This window comes from Aotus nancymaae, unplaced genomic scaffold (genome assembly GCF_030222135.1).
Source record: "Aotus nancymaae isolate 86718 unplaced genomic scaffold, 86718_ANA_hifiasm-v0.15.2.pri h1tg000015l_0, whole genome shotgun sequence".
Taxonomy (NCBI): Eukaryota; Metazoa; Chordata; class Mammalia; order Primates; family Aotidae; genus Aotus; species Aotus nancymaae.
This window is the reverse complement of record NW_026988426.1, coordinates 6,737,529-6,761,205: the sequence shown is the minus strand read 5'-3', so window position 1 is coordinate 6,761,205 and position 23,677 is coordinate 6,737,529. Positions and strand designations below refer to the sequence as shown.

General features: G+C 51.0%; 2 protein-coding genes across 4 annotated transcripts in view; one reads left to right on the top strand and one right to left on the bottom strand.

Moving 5' to 3' along the window:
- Positions 1-4,439, top strand: part of AMZ1 (archaelysin family metallopeptidase 1) — a 39,568-nt gene extending 35,129 nt beyond the window's left edge. For all 3 annotated transcript variants that reach the window (XM_012455595.2, XM_012455594.3, XM_064376477.1), the window contains one exon: positions 1,315-4,439. In XM_012455595.2, the coding sequence (XP_012311018.2) occupies positions 1,315-1,872 (558 nt within the window). In that variant the 3' untranslated portion in view covers positions 1,873-4,439. The remainder of the gene's footprint in view (positions 1-1,314) is intronic.
- Positions 4,440-11,136: 6,697 nt separating this feature from the next.
- The window catches only part of GNA12 (G protein subunit alpha 12), a 128,262-nt gene continuing 115,721 nt past the window's right edge, over positions 11,137-23,677 (bottom strand). The window contains exons 3-4 of the mRNA XM_012455593.3: positions 21,880-21,930; positions 11,137-19,891 (exon numbers count right to left, since the gene is read on the bottom strand). Coding sequence (XP_012311016.3) covers positions 19,322-19,891; positions 21,880-21,930 — 621 coding nt within the window. The 3' untranslated portion in view covers positions 11,137-19,321. The remainder of the gene's footprint in view (positions 19,892-21,879; positions 21,931-23,677) is intronic.

Here is a 23,677-nt window from a genome sequence, read left to right as displayed (position 1 = left end):
CTCTGGCAGGTGCTGGAGAGCTGACCAACGGCCTGACCAGAAAAGGTCACTGCTGTCCATCGAGAGCAATTGGTGAAATGCCTCTAGAAGAGCGAGCCCGACCTGTGGTCTCTGCCACTTGCTGTGGTATGAAGTCTCACCATGGCTGATATGAGCTCCCAACACAATGTCAGTGAGCACCGAGTCAGGAAGAGGCATGCGGTGGGACCGTGTTAAACTTCATGTCCCCTGGACAGATGCAGGAGAGGATAGTAATCTTGAGAGCAGAGTTAAGAGTGAAATGTAGAAAACATTTAGGAAGTGAGTTTCAAGTATTTCCTTTGCTTTACATTTTCTTTTTCCCTTGTGATCTCACTATGTTGCCCAGGCTGGTCTGGAACTCCTGGATTCAAGTGATCCTCCTGCCTCTGCCTCCCTGTGGTGGGATTACAGGTGTGAGCCACTGTGCCCAGATCTTTGTTTTAAAATTTAAAATTTTATTTAATGCATTATAAGCTTTCTGGCTGGACACAGTGGCTCACGCCTGTAATCCCAGCAATTTGGGAGGCCGAGGCAGGTGGATCACCTGAAGTCAGGAGTTTGAGACCAGCCTGGCCAATATGGTGAAACCCCATTTCTAATAAAAATATAGAAATTACCCGGGTGTGGTGGCAGGCGCATGTAATCCCAGCTACTTGGGAGGCTGAGACAGAATAATTGCTTGAACTTGGAAGGCGAAGATTGCAGTGAGCTGAGAAAAAAGGATATAGAAAGCTTTTTTTTTTGAGACAGAGTCTCACTCTGTCACCCAGGCTGGAGTGCAATGGCACAATCTCAGCTCACTGCAACCTCCGCCTCCTGGGTTCAAGCGATTCTCCTGTCTCGGCCTCCCAAGTAGCTTGGATTACAGGCACCCACCACCACGCCCAGCTAATTTTTGTATTTTTAGTAGATGCAGGGTTTCACTATGTTGGCCAGGCTGGTCTCAAATTCCTGATCTTGTGATTTGCCCACCTTGGCCTCCCAAAGTGCTGAGATTACAGGTGTGAGCCACCACGCCCGGCCAAGCTTTCTGTTCTTTAACTTTGGAAAACAAGTAGCTGGCAAAGTTCCTGAATGGTGGGCTCTTGGGGGTGGGCACCTCTGACTCCGGCACAGCCTGGACGTGAGTCCTCAAAAGGCCGCTGGTCAGAAGAGCCCTCACATAACCAGTCTGACTCCTGCGCAACTGAGGACACTGGGGTCCCCTTAGGTAAGGAGCTGGATCTCCGGGCAGTTTCCTGTCTAGACAAGGGCTGGTCTGGAGTAAACTTAGCCTGTGTTTCTCCTTCTTAGAGACTCTACACCTGGACTCAGGCGGTGGCAGGGATGTGGCCCAGCCAGGAGGCAGGGGAGCCATCGGTGTGGGAGGACACTCCGCCCATCAGTGCCGACTCAGGCATGTGCTTCGAGAGTGACTCAGAGCCTGGCACCAGCACGTCGGAGCCCCTCACCCCTGACGCCTGGAGTCATGCCTTCTCCTCAGGGCTGGAGCCAGAGGAGGATGGGTTGAGCTCCCTGGAGGCCTCCGAGGCTCCGCCTTCACTTGGGGGCCCTGCGGAGGCCATCAAGGAGCACGAACGGTGGCTGGCCATGTGCATCCAGGCCCTGCAGCGGGAAGGGGTGGAGGAGGAGCTGGCACAGGTGGACAGAGCCGTGGATGCCCTCGACCGCTGGGAGATGTTCACTGGCCAGCTCCCGGCCACCAGGCAGGAACTTCCCTGCAGCAGGGACAGTGCGGGGCTGCGTAAGGTACTAGGGGACAAGTTCTCCTCCCTGAGGAGGAAGCTGAGTGCCCGAAAACTCTCCAGAGCAGAGTCGGCCCCCTGTTCCTGGGACGGGGGAGAGAATTAACACTGCGGGGGCCACCCTGCATCTCCTTCCCTAGGATGCTGGCCATCACTGTCCAGTAGCTGGGGCCACTTCCCACCTGCCAGGGATTCAGAGGAAGGGTCTAGCTGGGTAGTGGCTCAGGCCTGTCATTCCAGCACTGTGGGAGGCCAAGTGTGGGGATTGCTTGAGGCCAGGACTTTGAAACCAGCCTGGGCAACATGGTGAGATTCTGCCTCTACAAAAAAAAATTTAAAAATGAGCTGGATGTAGTGGTTCCTGCCTGTGGTCCCAGCTACACGGGAGGCTGAGGTGGGAGGAGAGCTTGAGCCTAAGAGGTCGAGGCTGCAGTGAGCTGTCATCACGCCACTGTACTCCAGCCTGGGAGACAGAGCAAGGCTGTTTCAAAAAAAAAAAAAAAGGAAAGGTTATTTGGAAAAGCCACAGAACACCTATCATCATCATCAGGCAGCTCCTTCAACTCCTGTATCCCAGCCAGCAGCCCTCAGGGGCCTGCACACACAAAGAGGCCTCCCTGCTCCTGGGCACTTCTCATGGAGCACAAGGTGGACTGTGCTGGGGGTGGGGCAGAGCCCCCTCACCCACAGAGGCAGAAGGAAGCAGCGTGTGTCCTGTTTCCTTCCAGGCTGCGGGCCTGCCCCTCAGTTATTTATAGCCGGAAGCTGGAGAGGCCAGCTCAGATGAGGAGTGACCCTGGGGGCAGACAGGCTCCACGCTGCAACCCAGCTTCCAAGGCTAGGTCTCCCTGCTAAAGGGGGAGCGATGGGGATTTGTTTCTGTCTCAAGTGTCAACCACATACACATAGGAAGGGTCACTTTCTGTGGCGCTAATGGCATCTTACCCTTACGGAATTCACATGGGCTCTCCGTGGAAGTTCTGGGGTTTGCCATCTCTTCTGACCAACGCTGCGGGAGCTGATGTGCACTGAGGGCAGAGGCTCCCTCATTCCTGAGGCGGCTGCCACTCACCGTGGGGAAAGCAAACTGCAGCGATGTTTTGGGGAAGTTTCTTGGCAAAGGCGTCTGCACTGTCAGTGCCGAGCAGGTGGAGGTGGTGATCAGATGGTCTCTTTCCTTTTTCTTTTGGTCTAGTTCTTTCCATTGCTGGGAGAGGGGTGTTTTTTCCATAGCCAGGGCCGAGCATTTTATCTGTCTCCTTTTAATTTTGCCGAATTTTGGTTCCTGCATTTTGAAGCTCTTTTATGTCCATGCACATTTGACTGTTGTGTCTTCATGATGAATTAACCCTTTTACCATCGTCAAACATTCCCCCTCAGCTTGCAGTGCAGAGTCCCAGGGAGAGACACTTCCGTTTCTGAGAGTAGAATCCCTGCGGAGTGATGAGGGCGGGGTCATAGCGCACGCTCTCCTCTGGAAAGACGCAAGAACAGGGCAACTTGGACATTTTGTGGGTGGGTGGCTCATAGGGTTTTGGAGGGCTTCTAAGAAAATCCAAAACACAACACAAAAACTAGAAGGGCTGTGCAGGTGAGGAGGGCTGAGGCTTCCCTGTGAGACTACAGGCTCCTGGTCCTGGTCCCAGAAAATGCAAAAGGACAAGTATGTGTGGACGTCAGAGAAGCAAAGATGCAGCTCAAAAGTAGCATTAGGGCCTTCCTCCATCCCGTTCTCTTTTGCATAGCTTCTAAGAGGCATGACAGTGACCTGGGAGGTAACTGTGATAGAATGAAGCGGGGAGAGGAAGAGCCAGGCCTTTCAGAAAGTGACCTGGGCTTCCTCACAATATGGTGGCTGCCTTCCTAAGGTGGACATTCCGAGGGTCAGATGGAAGCTCTGTGGCCTTTCATAACTTGGCCTCACATCACAATGTCACCTTTCCTGCACTCTACTGAGGCAGTGACAAGGACCCCACCCTGGGTTCATGGGGAGGGGATGTGGCAGGGACGTGAGACAGCAAAATATTGCTGTGACCATTCATGAACAGCCCCACACGGCATTCACTGTGGGGATTTGGCTGGTGCACCTGCTAGGTGACCTTACCTGTTTTCTGATTTCCTTCACCTTCTGCAGAAGGCTCACCACTGGAGTGATGTGAGATTAAACAGCAGTGATAGAACAGCCTGGCTCAGGCTGAGGGTAGGAGCTCATCGGGATTATGACCAAAGCCTCTGCGCTGTCTCTCTGTACCCAAGTCCTTTGACCCTCAACTGCGATGCATGTCCCAAAAAAGCGCTTTGAAGTGGGAAGGAGCAAACCGCTAAAAAAAACCCTTTTATCCACAGCCTTACCAAGTTGCGGATGGGAGTGAAATTTTTTGACAGCTGTTGGGAGGACTGTTTTGAAATGCAATTTTGAGGGAGAGAAATCAGGTCTCCCTCCTCTTCCTAGTGTCAGCCCCAGGTTCTGTGTTGCCTTCAGTGGACAGTAATTTGGGACATTGCCAGGAAGACGCTAAGGCAGAGGAGAGGTAATGAGTGCTGCCTTCTCGAGGAAAGTCACAGCTCACGAGTCTTTCTGCCAAAGTTGAAATGAGATGAAATTTAGAGATGATGGTTTCCAAGACACACAGGACCATGGTTCTTTCAATTTTTAAAAATGTGCAAAGCCTACCTGATTGCTTTCTTGTCTCCTTATCTGTCAGAAGCCCCAGAATTCACAAGGATGGATCTTCTAGTATGGCGATGACTTCTGAGAGCCTCACTTATCTGGGTAGGTCAGGTTAGCAGGGCCTCATGGAGCTAAAAATATTTTCAAGTCATGACATACATTATCTGTATTGCTGTGTGTGCGATGAGGCTGGGGAAGCTAACGTGCCTTCTGAAGAAGCTAGAATACACACTCCCACGTCACAGCCACACTTCGATGAAGGGGTGAGAAGCAGTGTCCCCGCTGAGAGGCAAATCTCTCTTCAGGCAGCCCCACAGTCCTCGAAACCTCATTCTTTTCCCTCTCTTCCTCCCCAAATCCTCATCGTCAGATGGGTTAGAGGGGAGGAGAATCATCCCCACTCCTGCCCGAGGTGTGAGCCCTGAGGGCACAGGAAAGTGAGTTGAGCGCTGCCCCCACCCCCACTTTCCGAGCATGGGTAAGGAGGGAGGGGTGCCGACCTGTTAATACTGTCCCTTGGGACATCTACTTCAGACCTTTCCCTGATGAAATCTCCAAAAGCCTTGAAAAAATAAACATAAGATAGCTTAGTCAAGCACGAGTGATAAAGCTGGGAGTCCAAATTTAGATCCCACCAAGTTCAAAAGGGATGCTAGAACATTCCAGGGAGACACCCACACGTAGAGGGTCTCTGAACCGTGCCAAGAAAGTTGCTCTGCAGACCTAATGGGCAGGGCCAGGGCTCGGAGGGAGGGAGGGGGGACCCGCTGCCCTGCCCAGGTCCACTTGGACAGGCACATCTTCCCTCGTCGGTCAACTCCACCTCGTACGGGGTCCCTCCTAAGTAACGGAATTTTTTACATCGTCATCTTTGTCTCAAAATGACGTGCAAGGCAGATGCCTGCATCCCCACTGTACGGCTGTGGCTGCTGAGATGGGACTGGGAAAGGCGGGAGCCTCAGAAGCGGCAGAGCTGAAGTTGAGGCGCAGTGTGTTCCGGTTTGAATCCCGCGTTGTTCCGCTGTCGTGTAGATTTCTCGGGAAAGCAACTTAGGTCTGAGCAGGAAGAGAGTAAAAGGGTGCGCCGACTTGGGAGGCCTGCACCCCGATCCCTGAGCAGCCCCCACACCCCCTTGTTTCCAATTACCAGGAGGTTTTCTGGCCACCGCAGCCCCTTCTCTCTGCGAGCAGCAGCCTGGGTGGGTGGCCGGCACTCTCACGTGAAGGTGCCAACGACAACACACCCGGGGTTGCTGGGGCTTCAGATTTGTTTATAGAAGGAGGGCGAGTCCCGGACAGGAATATTTTTATCCCCCTGAAGACAGAATCAGGGCTTCACAACAGGGCTCACAGATCTGACCTGGGCCTGCCTGTGCGTGCTGGGAGCAAACGGCCCACCTTCTAGGCCAGGTTTGCAGGTCCTGCAAGGGTAGAGACTTGAGGGAGGCTGGCTGCCGTCCTGGGAGAGGCTCGCCCCGCACCCAAGGGCTCTCAGAAGCTCACCCCGCACGCAGACTGCTCTAGAGCTGAAATCTAGCTTCGATCCCTGTGGGGGCAACTGCACACAGAGGCGCCCAGTTTCAAGAAAACCCAAGGAAACAGCGAATTTATGGCTCTTGGAACGCCAGGCTGTCAAAGATAAACACTGCAGAGTAATCTAGGAAACACTTCCTGCCTGACTGAAAAGAGCCTCGGCCTGAACGCCGTTAAAAACATGCAGCTCGCGGGTGGAGATGCCGGACCAGCCTTCCCTTTCCTGAAATCTTACAGCAGCACCTGATGAGTGAGAACCCGGAAGCATGGAGGTTTATGTTTGAACTCAGCTTCTTGGGGTAGGGAGGCAAATGAAAACAGGCTGATGGCAGGGGTTTATTTTAAAAAGCAATTTCCAAGAAGCGTCCTGGGGTCACTATGCATTCAGTCCAACTCTTCCCGCTGCAGTGTTCCCTTGATGATCTGAGGCAATCCAAATATTCACCAGAGTCAAGCGAATGTAGCGGCCCCTGCCCACACGGCTGCATAGGAACGGCCCTCAGAGAGGGTCAAGGGAGCAAGGCCTGTCCAACCTCCTGCTGTCTCTGAGAGGAACCCGAGCTCTTGCAAGATTAGCCAAAGACGACATCCGCCAGATTTTACCACCGAGGCCTCCCTAAATGCCTGCTCCCTGGACCTTTTTGAGATGGAGTCTCTCTCTATTGCCCAGGCTGGAGTGCAGTGGCGCAATCTCAGCTCACTGAAACCTCCACCTTCCAGGTTCAAGTGATTCTTCTGCCTCCACCTCCCAAGTAGCTGGGACTACAAGTGCCTGCCATCGCGCCTGGCTAATTTTTGTACTTTTAATAGAGAGAGAGTTTCACCATATTGGTCAGGCTGGTCTTGAACTCCTGACCTTGTGATCTGCCTGCCTCAACCTCCCAAAGTGCTGGGATTACAGGCCACCATGCCTGGCTTCCCTGGGCTTTTCGAGATGGATCCTCACTCTGTCACCCATGGTGGAGTGCAGTGGCCTGATCTCAGTTCACTACAACCTCCGCCTCCTGGGTTCAAGTGATTTTCCTGCCTCAGCCAAGTAGCTGGGATTACAGGTGTGTGCCACCACATCCAGCTAATTTTTGTATTTTTAGTAGAGATGGGGGTTTCACCATGTTGGTCAGGCTGGTCTCGAACTCCTGACCTCTGCTGACCCACCCGCCTCAGCCTCCAAAGTGCTGGGATTGCAGGTGTGAGCCATGTGCCTGGCTGTCCCTGGGTTTTTAATGAACACAATTCTGTTGTGTGGAAACTGAGCTTAGGTCGGGAGTCACGTGGCTCCACCCTGCCAAGAGCTCTGGCTCTCCTGGTTATGGGTCCAGTGGTCATCTTCTCTCTCAGACAGGGTGCTCTGCCCGCCGCAGTGTACCTATTTTTTTGGATACAGCATGACTGAAGTGTCACTTCTCAGCAAAGGCCAACATGTCTTTGTCCCCCTGCTAGTCTAAGACCATCTTCTGTTCAAAGGCCCTCACCACGCTTTGTGAGTCTGCTTCATGGGCCTCCTTCGGTGGTCTGTCACCAGCAGGAATGAACGGGGATGTGTTTTGTTCAGCCCTGACTCTTGCATGCTGGTGGCATCAGCAGGTGCCCACTCCCCTGGCACGTGGACAAAGGTGATGAGCGCGGCTGACGGCTCCTGGGGGCAGCGTGGGATCCGGTCTGAGGCTGACGCCCCTCCGCGATTAGGCTTTTGGCAGCAGAAGGTGGTGGACTTTTCATTTCTTCCAACACTGTCTCACATAGGAGCTCCATTTCCACTGCAGCGCCACTGCCATTCTAACAGGACGGGGCTTGTGGAGCCTGAGGGACTGCTGTAGCCAGGCTTGGTCTGGTGGTCAGGGAGCAGCGGGCAGGCCAGGGCTGAGCTGCGTCCGTCTCTCAGCGGCCTCCTCTCCCTGTGCTCTGCTCACCTGGGGTAGGTCTCTGGGAACAGGGAGTCACAGAAACCATGGGCGGTGGAGTGGGTTGGTGGAAGAGGCAGAGAGCCCTAGAGTAGAGAACGCAGTTTTCTTACGCAGGGGTAAGAGGTGAGCTCTGGCCGCTTATTCCAAATGTATGAGTAGGAAGGAAAGACGCAGGGAAGCCACAGGAACAGGCCATTTTTTTTTCCTTTGAAGAGAGCTCAAGCTTCCACCACATTCCACCTGCACCCCTCTGGGTAGGTGGTGGCTGTCCCCTTGGGTGCCCACTTGTGAGGGCTTGAGGCCTTTTCTGGATGGGCAGGGCGGAGTGCTGCCACCCCAACTCCTTCGACAGAATGACGGCCTCCTGGGGCTTGCAGGGAGCGCCTGTCAGAAGGGGGGGTGTCTCCTCTTCATTCCTGCCCTCCTCCAACTGCCTCTCCTGCCTGGAGCACTTGGAGGCAGTTATTTCAACTGGGGCTTTTGATGGCATGACCTGATGTCTGTAACGGACCCCTGAGCAGGAGTGAGACCTAAGGGAGGCAAAGGCGAGTGCACCCGGCAGAGCTCCCTCCTCTGCCCCGACAGCAGAGCCCAGAGCACCCCTTGGCCCGACACATCCCGTGGCCCTGCAGTAGCCTCTCCGATGGGTATGACTTTGCCCTGGTTACGTGAGCTTTAATCACCACTTGATCATATGGCACGGTTATTTTTAAAAGTCCAGTCCAAGGCCGGGCTTGGTGGCTCACGCCTATAATCCCAGCACTATGGGAGGCCGAGGCGGGTGGATCACGAGGTCAAGAGATCGAGACCATCCTGGTCAACAAGGTGAAACCCCGTCTCTACTAAAAATACAAAAATTAGCTGGGCATGGTGGTGCGTGCCTGTAATCCCAGCTACTTGGGAGGCTGAGGCAGGAGAATTGCCTGAACCCAGGAGGCAGAGGTTGCGGTGAGCCAAGATTGTGCCATTGTACTCCAGTCTGGGTAACAACAGCGAAACTCCACCTCAAAAAAAAAAAAAAAAAAAAAGTCCAGTCCAAGTGGAAATACACCTGGGGCATCTTAGTACTGCAATGATTGATGGACTCCAATATACAAAATAAACTGTTACTCAGTTTTTCGATAATGCTTACATATTACATTTTCATCCTCAAAATTAAATGTGATCAACCCCAAATTTTGAAAAGGGCTTAAAGGAAGAGGATGAAATTCTGGGAGTCTAAATGGAAAGGGGAATGTATTGACTGAGTTTGATAAGCAATTCCCTCCATTTAAGAATGCAAGGAGCCCACAGGACCCTCCCTACGGGGCTGCCACTCACTGCTGCGGGAGCTTTCTGTGAAAGGCGCTGCTCCCCTCCGAGACTTGGTTCCTCTGCTGACGTGGACGGGTTCATCTGCCCATGTGGACGCCCAGCCACAAAGTCACTGCGAGAGTCCTTTAAAACACCTATCAAACAGAGTCACTTCATAAACATTCACTCCCCATTTCACATCTCCCCACGTCAGAGTGGGTATTTTTCATGTGCTGTGGCAAAAAGGAAAGGCTAGTGTGTGTTTTATAGGGGAGGAGGGGATCATTATTTTTGTTGAATATTTATTTATTGAGACAGAGTCTTGCTCTATCACCCAGGCTGGAGTGCAGTGGCATGATCTTGGCTCACCGCAACCTCTGCCTCCTGAGTTCAAACAATTCTCCTGCCTCAGCTTCCTGAGTAGCTGGGACTACAGATGCCCACCACCACGCCCAGCTAATTTTTGTATTTTTAGTAGAGATGGGATTTCACCATGTTGCCAGACTGGTCCCGAACTCCTGACCTCAAGTGACCCACTCACCTCAGCCTCCCAAAGTGCTAGGATTATAGGTGTGAGCCACCATGCCCAGCCCGTTATTTCTGTTTATACAAACATCACTTACAGCATGTTTCTCATGTGCCCCTGTGGGCCACCATCACTGGCTGCCTGTGCGCGTCCCCTATGCCCATAGGTCTGTCTGGCGGTGGTGACCAGCAGCTGCAAAATGACCGACTCTATTGAAGAAACACTGGGTAGCATGGGAGGTTCCTGCTGATGCTGAGGGGAAGAACAACCCAGAAATGGCAAAGCCAGGGGAGGATGGAGTTCAGGGGAGGAAGGACAGGGTCTAAGGCCTGAGCTGGGCTCTGTGCTGAGTGCTCACCTCCCTCTCCTGCCACATACTGCAGACACGTGGAAGATGCGAGGTGGCCTTTGCTTCCGGAAAGGTGCCTGCCCTGTGGTGGAATGCACCCCGGAAGCCTGTGGATGCGATGCACACGGCAGAATCTTCTGTTTGAAAGCGGCGGGTGGGTGCCACACTCAGGGGCCCCATTTCTCAAAGATGGTGAGGGAGGTAGGGGCACAACATGTCAGGAAGACAGGTGTAATTTAAGGCAAATTTTAATAGATTTATAAAGATCATATATACAAAACATGTTAAACCACCGTGGCTATACATTTTTACACTTTATCATATCTTAACCTAGCACACTGTATTTCTAAAGTGAGTCCGGTCACAGCAGGATGGCCTGGCACAGGTGGTGCTGGCATGCAGTGACCGTCGGGGAGGGGCTGTGCAGAGCACTCGGTTCCTTTCTGTATTTAAGGCCCCAAAGGACTTGGGTGCTAAAGCCAGAAGGCCACCTGACTGGTCCCTTTGGCAGTGTGTCCTCCTGCTGCGTGGGCTGGGAGCTGAGCACAGGAAAGTGGCCATGAGCCATTTTCGGGGGCCACGCGCAGGTCCTGAGCTTACGACCACAGAATTTCCTGGCAATGCTTGTGTCAGCACACAATACTGTGCGCATCGATGTGAGCTGTTTCAAACGGAGTTAAGAAAGAGGACATTTTTGAATGTTTTAAACCAATTTGCCTGACAGGTCAAAAGGTAATTTTTGGAGATGATAGAGACTGACAGACTCAATAGAGATTTTAAATTTTGCATAAATAGGCTTGTTAAAGAATCCAGACCGGGTGCAGTGGCTCATGCCTGTAATCCCAGCACTTCAGGGAAGCTGAGGCGGGAGGACCACTTGAGGCCAAGAGTTCAACACCAGCCTGGGCAACACAGTGAGACTCCATCTCTATAAAAAATGTAAAAATTAGCCAGGTGTGGGTGGTGGCACATGCCTGTGGTCTCAGCTACTTGGGAGGCTGAGGTGGGACGATTGCTTGAGCCCAGGAGTTTCAAGGCTGCAATGAGCTATGATCATACTGCTGAACTCCAGCCTGGGCCACAGAGTGAGACCGTATATTTTATTTTAGTTTAGTTTTTGAGACAGAATCTTGTTCTGTCGCCTAGGCTAGAGTGCAGTGGCGTGATCTCAGCTCAGTGCAACTTCCACCTCCCAGATTCAAGTGATTCTTCTGCCTCAGCCTCCTGACTAGCTGGGATTACAGGCATGCACCACACCCAGCTAATTTTTGTATTTTTAGTAGAGACAGGGTTTCACCATATTGGCCAGACTGGTCTTGAACTCCTAACCTTGTGATCTGCCCACCTCAGCCTCCCAAAGTGCTGGGATTACAGGCGTGAACCACCGCGTCTGCCCAAGACCCTACATTTTAAAATAAAACAATAAAATAAAAATCAAGAAGGTTCACTCTGTAAAAAAAAAAAAAAAAAAAAAAGTAAATTTGAAATGCATTTGCATGGTAGTTATATACCAGTGAGTAGTGTGGAAATTATACATGACTTGACTACATTTTATAAAAGAGGAAAAAACAAATCTAACACGTTGACTCCTAACTGCAAAGTACCACAGAGCACACGGCCCACAGCGCCTGCGGGCTGCGTGGGAGCTCTGCTGCAGACACGTCTTCAGCACCTGTCACCCACAGCTACGTTACAAGAGCTGCTGGCACCTGTTTGCAGGGGAACGTGGAAACACACACCCGGGTTCATCCTGACAGCTCGGGTGAGTGACAGCCACAAATAACCCACCGCATTCGTGTGATTTCCAGATACAAGTCTGGTTCAGTTCTCGACGCCCAAGTTTCAAAGTCTCCTACCTGACCCAGTGTCCTTGGCCTAGTTTATAGTCACTTTTTTTGGGGAGGACAGATGGGAAAGACATTGGTGGCGAAGACCTCCTGCATCACCCCGAGGCTGTGGGAGGTTCCTCGGGAGCCAGCTGTGGGATGGAGGAGGAGGGGTGCGTGCCACAGACTCAAGGGGTTCACACTGCTAGGGGCACTGATGGCCACAGCCCTGCATGACCCCTCAGTGCTCCCCAAGCTCTCAGGGATGATTCAGATCAGCTTTAACCATAGCTCCAGGGCAGAGGCTGAAGTTGCAGACAGCAACAATTAGGCCTGCTGGTCAGGCCTCAGCTCTTCCAGCAGCCCTGTTCTCAGAGCCTCCCTCTGCACTTGGGGCTAGTACCAGAAGGCCCCAGAGCTGGGCATGGAGGACGTTTATATCCTCCTCACGGAGGGCCATGGCTCTCGACCGCCCCTACATCTGTCTCTGTGGAGATAAACTTTCCCTCGTCTGGACTTCTGGTCAGATTTTAACAGGTGAGCCGCCCAGTCCAAGCCAGTTAGGGCCACACATTTGCTGGGCAAGTTGATAAGATGTGGTCCCCCAGGAATGCTCTACCTCGATGACGAATTGCTGGGGTTACATTCATTTGGGTAAAATAAATCAGCTTTTAAAATCACCGAATGGGCAGGGTGCAGTGGCTCACGCCCATAATCCCAGCACTTTAGGAGGCTGAGGTAGGCAGATCACAAGATCAGGAGATCAAGACCACCCTGGCTAACATGGTGAAACCCCGTCTTTACTAAAAATACAAAAAATTAGCCAGGCATGATGGTGCGCACCTGTAATCCCAGCTACTTGGGAGGCTGAGGCAGGAGAATCACTTGAACCTGTGAAGCAGAGGTTGCAGTGAGCTGAGACTGCACCACTGCACTCCAGCCTGGGCGATAGAGCGAGACTCTGCCTTAAAAAAAAAAAAACACAGAATGAAGTGAATTCATTGTTAATTAAAGGATGCTGAGGTGACAGGCCTGGAACAAGAGCCCTTCATTTTCAACAACAGTACCAGGCGAGGGAAGGGAAGCCTTTCCACCAATCACGGCCCTTGGTGCCTCTCCGTACCCTGTCTACCCCACTCACTTGAGGGCCAGGCTGTGTCGGCCCAGCAGGAAATTCAGGCTGACATCTCCCCCGCCACCACCCCCGATAACAGCACCCGTGTCCTGCTTTGGTTCATGTTACACACACATCCGAAAGGAAACCAACAGGAGAAAATGACTGCCTGGAACCTGCTCAAAAGAAAGCACCTGATTTTTGGGTGGAGCTAAATTTCTACTTGTACTGGGAAGTCAGCCACAGAGCTGATTTTCAACACGACTCCCAGCAAATGTACTGTCAGCCAGGTGCTGAGGCTGCTGGACTTGTGAGAGTGTCATCTTCCAGGAAGGATTTCCAAATGTCAGGGTTAAGTGTGGGAGCAATTCTCGTCCCCTCTACACCCGGATCTGCCAGGACAGAGAAGCCTGTGCCCAGTGGGTGGTCTGCTTTTCTGGGCAGGAGCACTATGGTCTATTTCAGAGTTCCATCCACTTCCTACCCCTCACCACACATGGACACTGGCTTCTAGCAGTGTCCGCCATGCTAGGGTATCTGGGAACTCACTCCCTTCTAGGAACCTCCTGCTTCCTCCTGCTGGGTTCTGCAAGCACACCCTTTGAATGGGAAATTCAAATACTGAGAAAAGCTCATCTCCCAGGGACTAGTTCAGTGGGATGTGGGTTAGGCAAGGCCCAGCACATGCCAAGCATGGCTGTTCTGAGCCTTTAGGTCCTCCGGGCTCATGGGCTGGAGCCACGGCCATGGCCTGTGGTCAGCAGAACCATACCACGCCGGCATCTCCTTGAAGGGGCTGCCTTGGGCCCGCAGCAGCAGACAGACACAGCCACACGAGGGGAAGTGCGAAGGATGCTTCCAGTGAGTGGTGACCTGTCTGTGGTCTAAAGTCAGCTTCCACCCAGACATGGCAATACTGCAGCCCAGAAATCCGATGCATTTATTTCAAAATGCTGCCCTGAACACCAAAAATAACCCGCCTCCAAGTTCTACAGGTTCTGGAGGGAGAGACAGAGCAGCGAGTAAGGGAGGAGTTGCAAGGGGAGGTCTTGGTGATCTGAAGACTTTCCTCCAGAACGAGTGAGACAGGCCGTGAACGTGAGACCTGGAGATAAGAGCAGCACATCCCCAGCCCGTGGGCTCCAGTCCCAACTCAGTCACCACCCAAGCCACAGATTCTGTCTCTCCCTGGTAGCCTGTCACCTGCTGTTGAGGCCTGGTCAAAAGGTAGCTTCAGCTCCTTTCTTGGGAAACCTAACACTTTTCCAGGTCCAATAACAACACCTCACAAAACGAGCACAAGATTGAAAGGCTGACGTCAGTGAACCATCCCCTTCCAGGGCGCGCGGTGCCAGACCCTCCCCCGGTGCTTCTGTAAGGCGTCCAGCATGCCCGCTGCAGTCCCCTGCCAATTCTCAGGCCTGGGCCAGCTTCCCTGAATGCCAAGGCTTCAAGGAAACAACAGGATCCCGTATTTAAGGACCATCTCTCCCTGGGGCTGCTGTACCAATTAAGTAAGCTTTAAAGTGGTCTAACCTCTTCAAAGCAAAGTTTCCCGAATTTCAAGGGATCGAATGAGGCTGCTAAGCATGTGATGCACCTTACAGAGAAATGGCGCCAAGAGATTGGAAAAGGCTGCACGCATGTGATGAAACACTTACTAGCAAGGATTTCCTCTCTGCCCTTAAATCACAAAAGAAAACCCACCATCCCTGCACTTCTTCTCAAGGCAGGGTGCTGGCCAGTGAGAAGACCTGGTAGTGCATTATACGGTGAAATACAATCCGCGCCATGCTAAACATGGATGTCCCCAAGCCTGGAAGGAATCTCCCAGCTGGCCCCTTTAGTGGCTGTCAACCGTGGCTGACATCAGAACCACCTGGGACGTGGGGAAACCTGCACTTATGAGCTGGTGTCTCGGGTTTGGTGGCTCAGCACACTACCTGAGTGAGAATGCCTCAGGTGATCGACTGTGTCCCCAGGGCAGAAAGCCGCTAGGCCATTCAGCATGGAAATGTGAGGACATCCAGGCTCCCAGAGCTCAGCCCACAGTCAGAGCACACTGTGTGCTCAGGGCGGGTGTTTTTCTGGCACGCTCTCTGCCTTTCCTACTTGTGGTCAGTTCAAGGCCCCACTGGCCACACACGGGCAATGGTGCTGAGCGGCATCCCCACTCCTCTTTCCAGAAAGCTGCTTGTTTGGGAAAGAGGAGAGATGCCCAGTGATGCTGAATAGCAAGTTCCAGTGGAGGCCTGGGCGTGGAGAGCTCCAGTCACACTATGCCGAGGACCGGACAGTGCCCATGCTTCCTAGGAGTGGTCTCCTCACTTTCTGGCTGGAATGATAACCACAAAGGTTGCAAGGACAGAACCTCCACCTGCTAGCCCCTCGGGTGCCTCTGGTCTCCAGAACACATCAAGGTCCTTCCCCTCCGAGCTTCTCCATCTTAGAGAGCGGGGCCTCTCATGCTCACATGCATGTTTTCAGGTATATATGCTGCTATCATGCTTTAAAAATAAAGAGTGTTTTGAATGAAAGCCTCTGGAACACATCTTCAGGTATTTTTAAGATAGGCTCTTGCTCTCTTGCCCAGGCTGGAGTGGAGAGTGTGATCACAGCTCATGTAGCCTCAAGCTCCTAGGCTCAAGTGATTCTCCTGCCTCAGCCTCCCAAGTAGCTGGCACTACAGGCACGTACCACCATGCCCAGCTGATTCTGTTTATCTGTAAAGATGGGGGTCTCGCTTTGTGGCCTGGGTTGGTCTCAAACTCCTGGGCTCAAGCAATTCTTCCACCTTGGCCTCCCAAAGTACTGGAATTATAGGTGTGAGCCACCACACCCAGCCCAAAATACTATTTACAGTGGTTCTCCTACATAGCAGGCTTTGTTTGGTATGTGGAAATAATAACCGTGATGAATAAATAACAAACCATGTTCAAATAAAATTAGGATTACAGCCGAGTGCGGTGGCTCACACCTGTAGTCCCAGCACTTCGGGAGGCTGAGGTGGGTGGATCACGAGGTCAAGAGATCAAGACCATCCTGGCCAACATGGTGAAACCCTGCCTCTACTAAAAATACAAAAAATTAGCTGGGTGTGGTGGCAGACGCCTATAGTCTCAGCTACTCAGGAGGCTGAGGGTGCAATGAACCGAGATTGCGCCACTGCACTCCAGCCTGGTGACAGAGTGAGACTGTCTCAGAAAAAAAAAGGGTTAGAGTGATTCGCTCTGAACTTTTGGGACTGAAAAATCAGTTTAGTGTTGGTTTTGAATCCTAGCAATATTTTATATTGAGCAAAGAAAGACTAAATTTATTTTAATAAACACCCAGAGGCTGAGGGTGGCCAAATTTTCAAGCCAGACCCTTCCATTGCTAATACACTGTGCAAAGCTTACACCACGAGCAACTGACCTGGACCACTATCGTTCCAATGGGAGCCTCCACCTTACAATACCAGATTAGTAGATCTCTGTTCCCAGAACCCCCAAGTTAGTTCTAACTAATCATCTTCTAAGAGTTTTTTTTTTAAAATATTGGAGTTAAAGTAATCTGACTCATTTTTATCAAAGTAGGAAAATTACAATAAGAATTCTAGAGATCTCTATAAATTATAGACCTATGACACAAAATCTTTGAAACAATATCTCAACAAACAGAAGAGCTTAAAATAGATTTCAGTAAAAACCCTACATGCATTCTTATGTGTAAACAGTATAGCTATGAGGAACATATCTTATTTTGAGGAAGTTTATTGTTACATTTTAGCAATAATTGACGAGGCACAACTACCTCCTGCTTTCCCAACATCTTAATAAAAAAGACAATAAAGATTAACAGTGAAATTAAAATTAAAAAATACAAAAGCCTAATGTTCTGGAGACAAAAATGACTATGTGTAGAAAAGTTGTAAATGATGATAGTTTAGCCTTGCAAAGAGTTACCTTCTCCAATAACAATGCGTTACAGAATTTGGAAGGGGGTGTCTTTAAAAACTTCCTAATTCACCCTGGTCATGAGGAAGAGGAGGAAGTCTAGCTCAGCAAGGCCAGGGTGGTGGGGTCAGTGGCTGAGTGAGTCAAGAACCTGGGCCGGGGGTAATTCCACCGCGCTTTCTATCGAGTTAAACAGACCTCACAACATCTCCTTACTCTCATGCTTCCGGTTTGAAAGCGATTAGTAAATATGTCAGACTGTTTAAAGGAAAACAAGCACTCACTGACCAGGCTGAACTACTCAAGAAGGTGTTTCAAACAACTCCCCTGCCACGCCAATCATGGTGGTGCTGCCTCCAACAGCGCCACCAAGAGGCACTCCAAGTTGGTGGAGGACCCGCTTGCACTTCCTCTAGGCTCTGGGTCCTGACAAACATGGGGGATAGTGAAAGCTGACTCGGGCAGCACACAAAGCTCACTATGCTGTGGACCGAGCTGCACTTCACTGCTGCAAACTGAAAATGTGACCCGAGACCATCCCAAGGGACCCACCAAGAGTTTTCTTTCTCCTTTAAAATGTGGTCATTGGCACTAATCCCTGGTCACATCCTTTAGATCTGTGAAGAGCCAAAGGAAGCAGTACAAAAACAGCACTTCATTATCCAGCCAAAGTAAGAGCTGTAAGCCCAGCAAACACTGACGCACACCCTTGAGCACCACAAGAGAGAGAGTCCACGCTGTCTCCTAATGAAAACGCTGTGCTGACAGGGTGACCCAGAGGCAGGTCCCCCTCCCTCCTCTTTCTGCTTCTGCATCTGCCCCAGGGCTTCTGTTCATCGGGTTTGCAGGAAAACAAGCCCAGAGTGAGCTGCAGAGGGGCTTGGGGTCAGGGGCAGCATGGCTTCGGGACAGGGCCCTGGGATGTGTTACTGAGCCACAGCAACATTCGGGTGCCAATTAAGAGGAAGCTTTTCATTTGCTTTTAATGCTAGGACACATCCCCAAACATACTAGGCAGGATTTCTCAGTAGAGTGATACACAGAGGGGACCAGCTTGGAATGCAATGTATTTTAAACACAGTGAAAGACACCTGGCAGGTAGCTGGATGAGTGAGCTGGGCCCAGGATTGGCCAGCTCGCATCAACATTCACAGGCTTCGGGTGGACTCCCCCAGAACAGCGGCATCCAAGAGTGTTTACTTGTTCTGTAAGCAGTCACAGAAGCGAGGGGCCTTGATGAGAATCAGCCTTAGGAGAGCTGAGAACAGGCGTGGCCGTTCCTAATGAAACCGAAGGCACTGGTGGAGTGGCAGTGTGGAGAAACCCAGATTCCTCCAGCATTTGTGGGCTTGCTGAAAGGTCAGCTGTTAGCTCGCCAAGCAGCTGGGGCATTAACAAAAGCTCCGCTGGTCGCCTTGCCAGCTTTCTGAAGCCCCAGAAGAGGAATGTTTCTGAAAGAAGGAAGCGCTATGTGCTGCCAACTGCGTGTGAGCAGATGACTTGCAGGATGGGAAAGCCATCTGCAAGGCGACCTGGTTTCTGTCTTTGCCATCAGGTTGGGCGGGGGTGGCTAGGGGTGAAGAGCACCGCTGTGTGCGCACGGACGGAGCAGCAGTCGCCGCAGGCATCCTGTCTCACTCCATGTTGTGTTGCTGGGCATCTAGCAGGGCAGGAAGGACTGAGCCCCCTGCAGGGGCATTGAGGTGAATCCACACCTGCAGAGCCCCCCATCCTGTCCTCAGAGCTGGGAGGGGATCCTAGGCATGGCTCCTCAGCTTTATCTAAAAGGCTGGATGAGGGGTTCTTCGGAAAACTGGCACGAGAGTTTGCAAAGGCAACGTGCTCCCTTTGGGAGGTGGCCTTCAGACACTGCGGCTGGGGCTGCAGGGCCGGGCTCAGGCACTGAGTTTAGCAGCATTGGCGTGCACTGGATCTCTACAAGCTACCATTAGGCAAAGCTCTCAGGGAAGACTTGCGAGTTAGAAAAGCCATCTGCAAGGCCAGCTGGTTTTTGTGATTTTGTCATTAAAGAGAGAGCGTGAGTGCGTGCACACACACACGCACACACACAGAGTCCTCAATTAAATTGTGTCAGAAAAAGAGTAACATTTCTGTAAAGAAAAGCAAGCAGTGTTATTAGATGTTTCGTATTAATAACACAATGATCCCTTGGATTTTCAGTAGTTTTACTCGTCCCCAGGATTCAGTAGCTAACATGACAGTGTCCATGTCCTTTTGCCTGCAGTTCACTGGCTGGGCTGGGCTGACAGCATTCTGGAGCCAGGTATTTGAGGGCATGGATCCGAGAAACCCACTCAAGGACCACAGAGACGATACACACCACAGAGCCCGAGCCACAGCCTCGGAGGCTGTTGACGGACGCTGGAAACTGGGGCTCTCTCGCTCACTGCAGCATGATGTCCTTCAGGTTTTCCTGCAGGATGGTGTCTTTCACAGCATGGAACACGAAGCGGACGTTCTCGGTGTCGATGGCGGTGGTGAAGTGGTGGAACAGCGGCTTGCTGCGGTTCCGTCTCTTCCTGTCGAAGCACTGGACCAGGTAGCGCTGGACGTCTTCCAGTCGGTGTGGGTCGCCCCTGAAGTCCGGGAAGTGCTTCTTGATGCTCACGGTCTTCACCTTCTCCACCAGGAGGTCCATCTTGTTGAGGAAGAGAATGATGGAGACATTGAAGAAGAGCTTGTTGTTGACGATGGTCTCGAAGATGTTCATGGACTCCACCAGCCGGTTGGTGCGCCTGTCCTCCATGAGGACCTGGTCGTACTCGCTGGAGGAGACCATGAACAGGATGGACGTGATCCCATCGAAGCACTGGAACCACTTCTGGCGCTGAGACCGTTGGCCGCCCACATCCACCATCTTAAAGGGGATTTTCTTAATAACGAAGTCATGCTCCACAATCCCCTTGGTGGCTTTCCTAGCCAGCAGGATGTCTTGCTTACTAGGAAAGTAATTCTGTAAAACACAGGATGAGGCAGACATTTAGGAGGGCAAGAAGGAACACATGAAAATAAAAAGATGGCAAAAAGGGTGGAAGGAAAGAGATCGACTTTTGCAAGAGGTTGAACCAAATACCAAAAGCAAATTTCATTTATAAAATTATCAACTGGCCGTGAAACAGAAAGTGGAAGAATCAAATACTTTATTTCAAAACGAAAAGAGGCTCACCAGTCTGTGGACGAATGATCAGAACACTCATGGACAGGCCCCAGCTGAAAATCACATCCATTTTCTTCTCCAGAGGGAATTTACGATTTTTTTTTTGTTTCCATACCAGAGATACCTTTTTATTTTTCTAACTTCCAGAGCTTATAGCTTCCAAAACTAATTTAGGTGAACTAAATTAGTGTGAACTAATTTAGGTTTTGTAATGTGATTTAAATTCAGTCTGCAATATATTTGTTATTCTTAGAAAATTCTTCAAGTCTTGGGCCTGGCATGGTAGCTCACGCCTGTAATCCCAGCATTTTGGGAGGCCGAGGTGGGCAGATCACCTAAGGTCAGGAGTTCGAGACCAGCCTGACCAACATGGTGAAACCCCATCTCTACTAAAAATACAAATATTAAGAGATAGATAGCACCACTGTACCCCCCAGCCTGGGCGACAGAGCAAGACTTCGTCTCAATTAAAAAAAAAAAAAAAGAAAGAAAGAAAAAAGAAAAAATCTTTAAGTCTTTAGCAACACACAGGCAACCGTAGTCACTCTTCACCCACTTTGACTTTACATTATTAATAATCCTCCAGGCCAGGCATGGTGGCTCACACCTATAATCCCAGTGCTTTGGGAAGTGGGAGGAATAGCTTGAGCCCAGGAGTTCAAGACCAGCCTGGGAAACATAGTAAAACTCCGTATTTACAAAAAGTAAAAACATTAGGTGGGCATAGTGCCACATGCTGTAGTCCCAGCCTACTTGGGAGGCTGAGGCAGGAGGATGGCTTGAGCCTAGGAGGTTGAGGCTCTAACGAGCTATTATTGCACCACTGCACTCCAGCCTGGGTGACAGAGTGAGACCCTGTCTCAAAAAAAAAAAAACAAAAAACAAAAAACCCACCTCTTGTGATGAGTGCATGCACCACTCAGGCAGCTGTCTTGCAAAAAGAGCAACAGGGACAGGATCAAGCCTCGATCTAGAGGTCTGCCCACCACCCACAGGTTATGCAGGGGACAGAGAAACATCTTCAGTAACACTACAGGGGTGTAAGGGCAAAGTCCAGATAGTAAGAAACCCTACGGGATAAATAATCCAGTTACTCCAATACATACATGGAAAGAAAAAGGATAGAGACAGATGAAAACTTAAGCGATATTGACTGACTGCAATGCATGGGCCTTATTAGGTTGTTGATTCAAATTGCTAAAATAAAGCAAAATCAACAAGAAAAACATTAATGAGACAACAGGGAAAATCTCCAAACTGACTAGGCTGACATTATGGAATTACTGCTGATTTTTCAGGAGGCATACGGTATTGTGGTTAAGATTTTGAGAGTCATCTTTTAGAGGTACACTCTAAAATATTATTAGTGAAACGACATGGCCGTGCATTTGCTCCTGGAGGTGGGGGGAGGGCTGCTGAAACAAGACTGGCAATCAGTGATAATGTTGCACCTGGGGTTTCATTAGACTATTTGTTTTTGTAAATGTTTGAATTTTCTGTTAGATAAACGAAGTCCTCCTTTTTTCACTCAAGAACTCCTCCGTCTGTCTCCTTTACGGTAACCTGGGGAAAAGCATTCTCACAGGGCAATTTCCTCCCCCTCCCTGCTGATACGAAGCTCAGATCTAAGAGAGAGCATGTTATAATGCTACTCATGGTAATTTAATAGAACAAGCTTGGCCTATAAGTCCAACAGTGCCCTCACGACATGGATTGCTTTGGTCTCTGGACAAATGTTTTCTAATCTTGGAGCTCAGCTTCTTCGGGTGGGGGTGCTTACTCACCAGCTGGCCGATCCGGTCCAAGTTGTCCAGGAAGTACTTCACCGACTCCCCCTGTCAGGAAGGAAGAATATTCACAGCTCAGTCTTGATAGAGGAATCCTGATGTGGCAAATACAAGAACCTAACAAGGTAAGAGCAGTGGGATTTTGCCTCTGTATGAACAGGAAAGCGAAGCAAAAGGGCAAAGAGTGTCTGTGTGTTTTCTAAAATAAAAAACCTCTACAATTAAAGAAAATTTTTAATGCAGTTTCTTTAGCTCCAACACCCATATTTAAATTCTGGCTGTTTTTCAGTTTTCCCTGCTGGGTTTTGGTACGTGGCGGGATACCGGGCCCTCTGACAGGTGACTCTCTTTCCAGACATGAAGGCTGGCCCACTCCTGGCCATGCTGCCGCGAAGGTGAGACTAGAATAGGATTTTAGATTTCGGCTCCTGGGTCCAGTCTTGCTTCTGTCAAAGACAGCCCAAGGGACCCAAGATATTGTCTTTAAACAAATAATGGACCTTTCTGGAAACTGGAAGATGTTTTGCGCATATGGCAAAACATCTTCCAGTTTCCAGAAAGAGTCCATTATTCCTTCCCACATTTTTATGACCTGATTTACAGTAGCAAACACAGGGGAATCTTCCATTTGGATTGTTGTGGTGGAATGTCAGCCAGTCTTCTCCTGGACTAAACATCGATACAATCTGAGACATGTTCCGTGTAGAGAAGGGCCCCGCGGAATCACCCAGGGCCCCGTTTCAGGAAGCGCTGAGCCACTAGACGCGTGGCATGCATGGGGCACAGGAGGAACTGGGAGGGCATGCAACCCCCAACCACAAAGCAGCCCACACACGAACAGGTATGCACAAGACTGCCTTAAAATGCAGAATGTTAAAAACCAATTCTACCGCTTTCTAAAAGATTCTACTTTGAACCCTGCTCTAAAGACAGACACCAGCAGGCGGAGTATAGGCTTCCAGGCTGCCTCGACATCAGGACTGTGGGACGAGCAGGCACTTTCTGCGCTCTCATGGAAGTGTACAGGGGCACGGTCATATACACGTGGTGAGCCGATGCGGGAGAATTTTAAGGAGGGAAGGTCACTGGAATGGACTAGGTGATGGCGCCAAAGCTCGTGACATCCTAAGGGATGGAGAAAGGTGGCCAGCATCTGCTCTATCTTTTCCTCCTCTGTCCCAGATAGACTGTGAGGGGAAAGCAGAGAGGAAGCTCCTTTAGTGAGGAGCCTGGCTTCCCACTTTAGAATGAAGGCCTCGATGTTTCCAAAGTGAGTGTTTGGTTTGAGGGGAGAGAAACACACGTCTCCCCATCCCAGCGCTGCCTGTGTGAGCCAGCACACCTCCTACTCCTCCTCTGTGGCAGGATGGGGTGAGCACCGGCACCTGTTGACCACCTGCTCTCTAGAGCCCCAGGCAGAGGCCCAGCTCTGCAGCAGAGAAGGCACCCCGAGCACCCGGCATGACTGACCTCTTGCGCTCGCTCTCGCCCTTCCTCACCAAGCCCCTGCGATGTGGGAAGCCAATGTCAGGCCTGTGTGGCACCCACCTTCCTGCGGCTATGGCAAGTCCCTTGCTCCTCTGCACATCTGCCTCCTCCCATACCCAGACAGGAAGCAGCTGGGAGAAGCTGCTGGAAGCACTCACTCACCATATTTATGACAAGTTCCTCCCCCAGCACCTTTCTCTCCTGCCTCCTCCCCCTTTCTTGCCCTCACCCGGGTCCTGGGAGGTGCCATGCAAGCACACGAAGCATCAAGATGCCATCTCCACTTCTCCTGTGGCCGCAGGCTCCC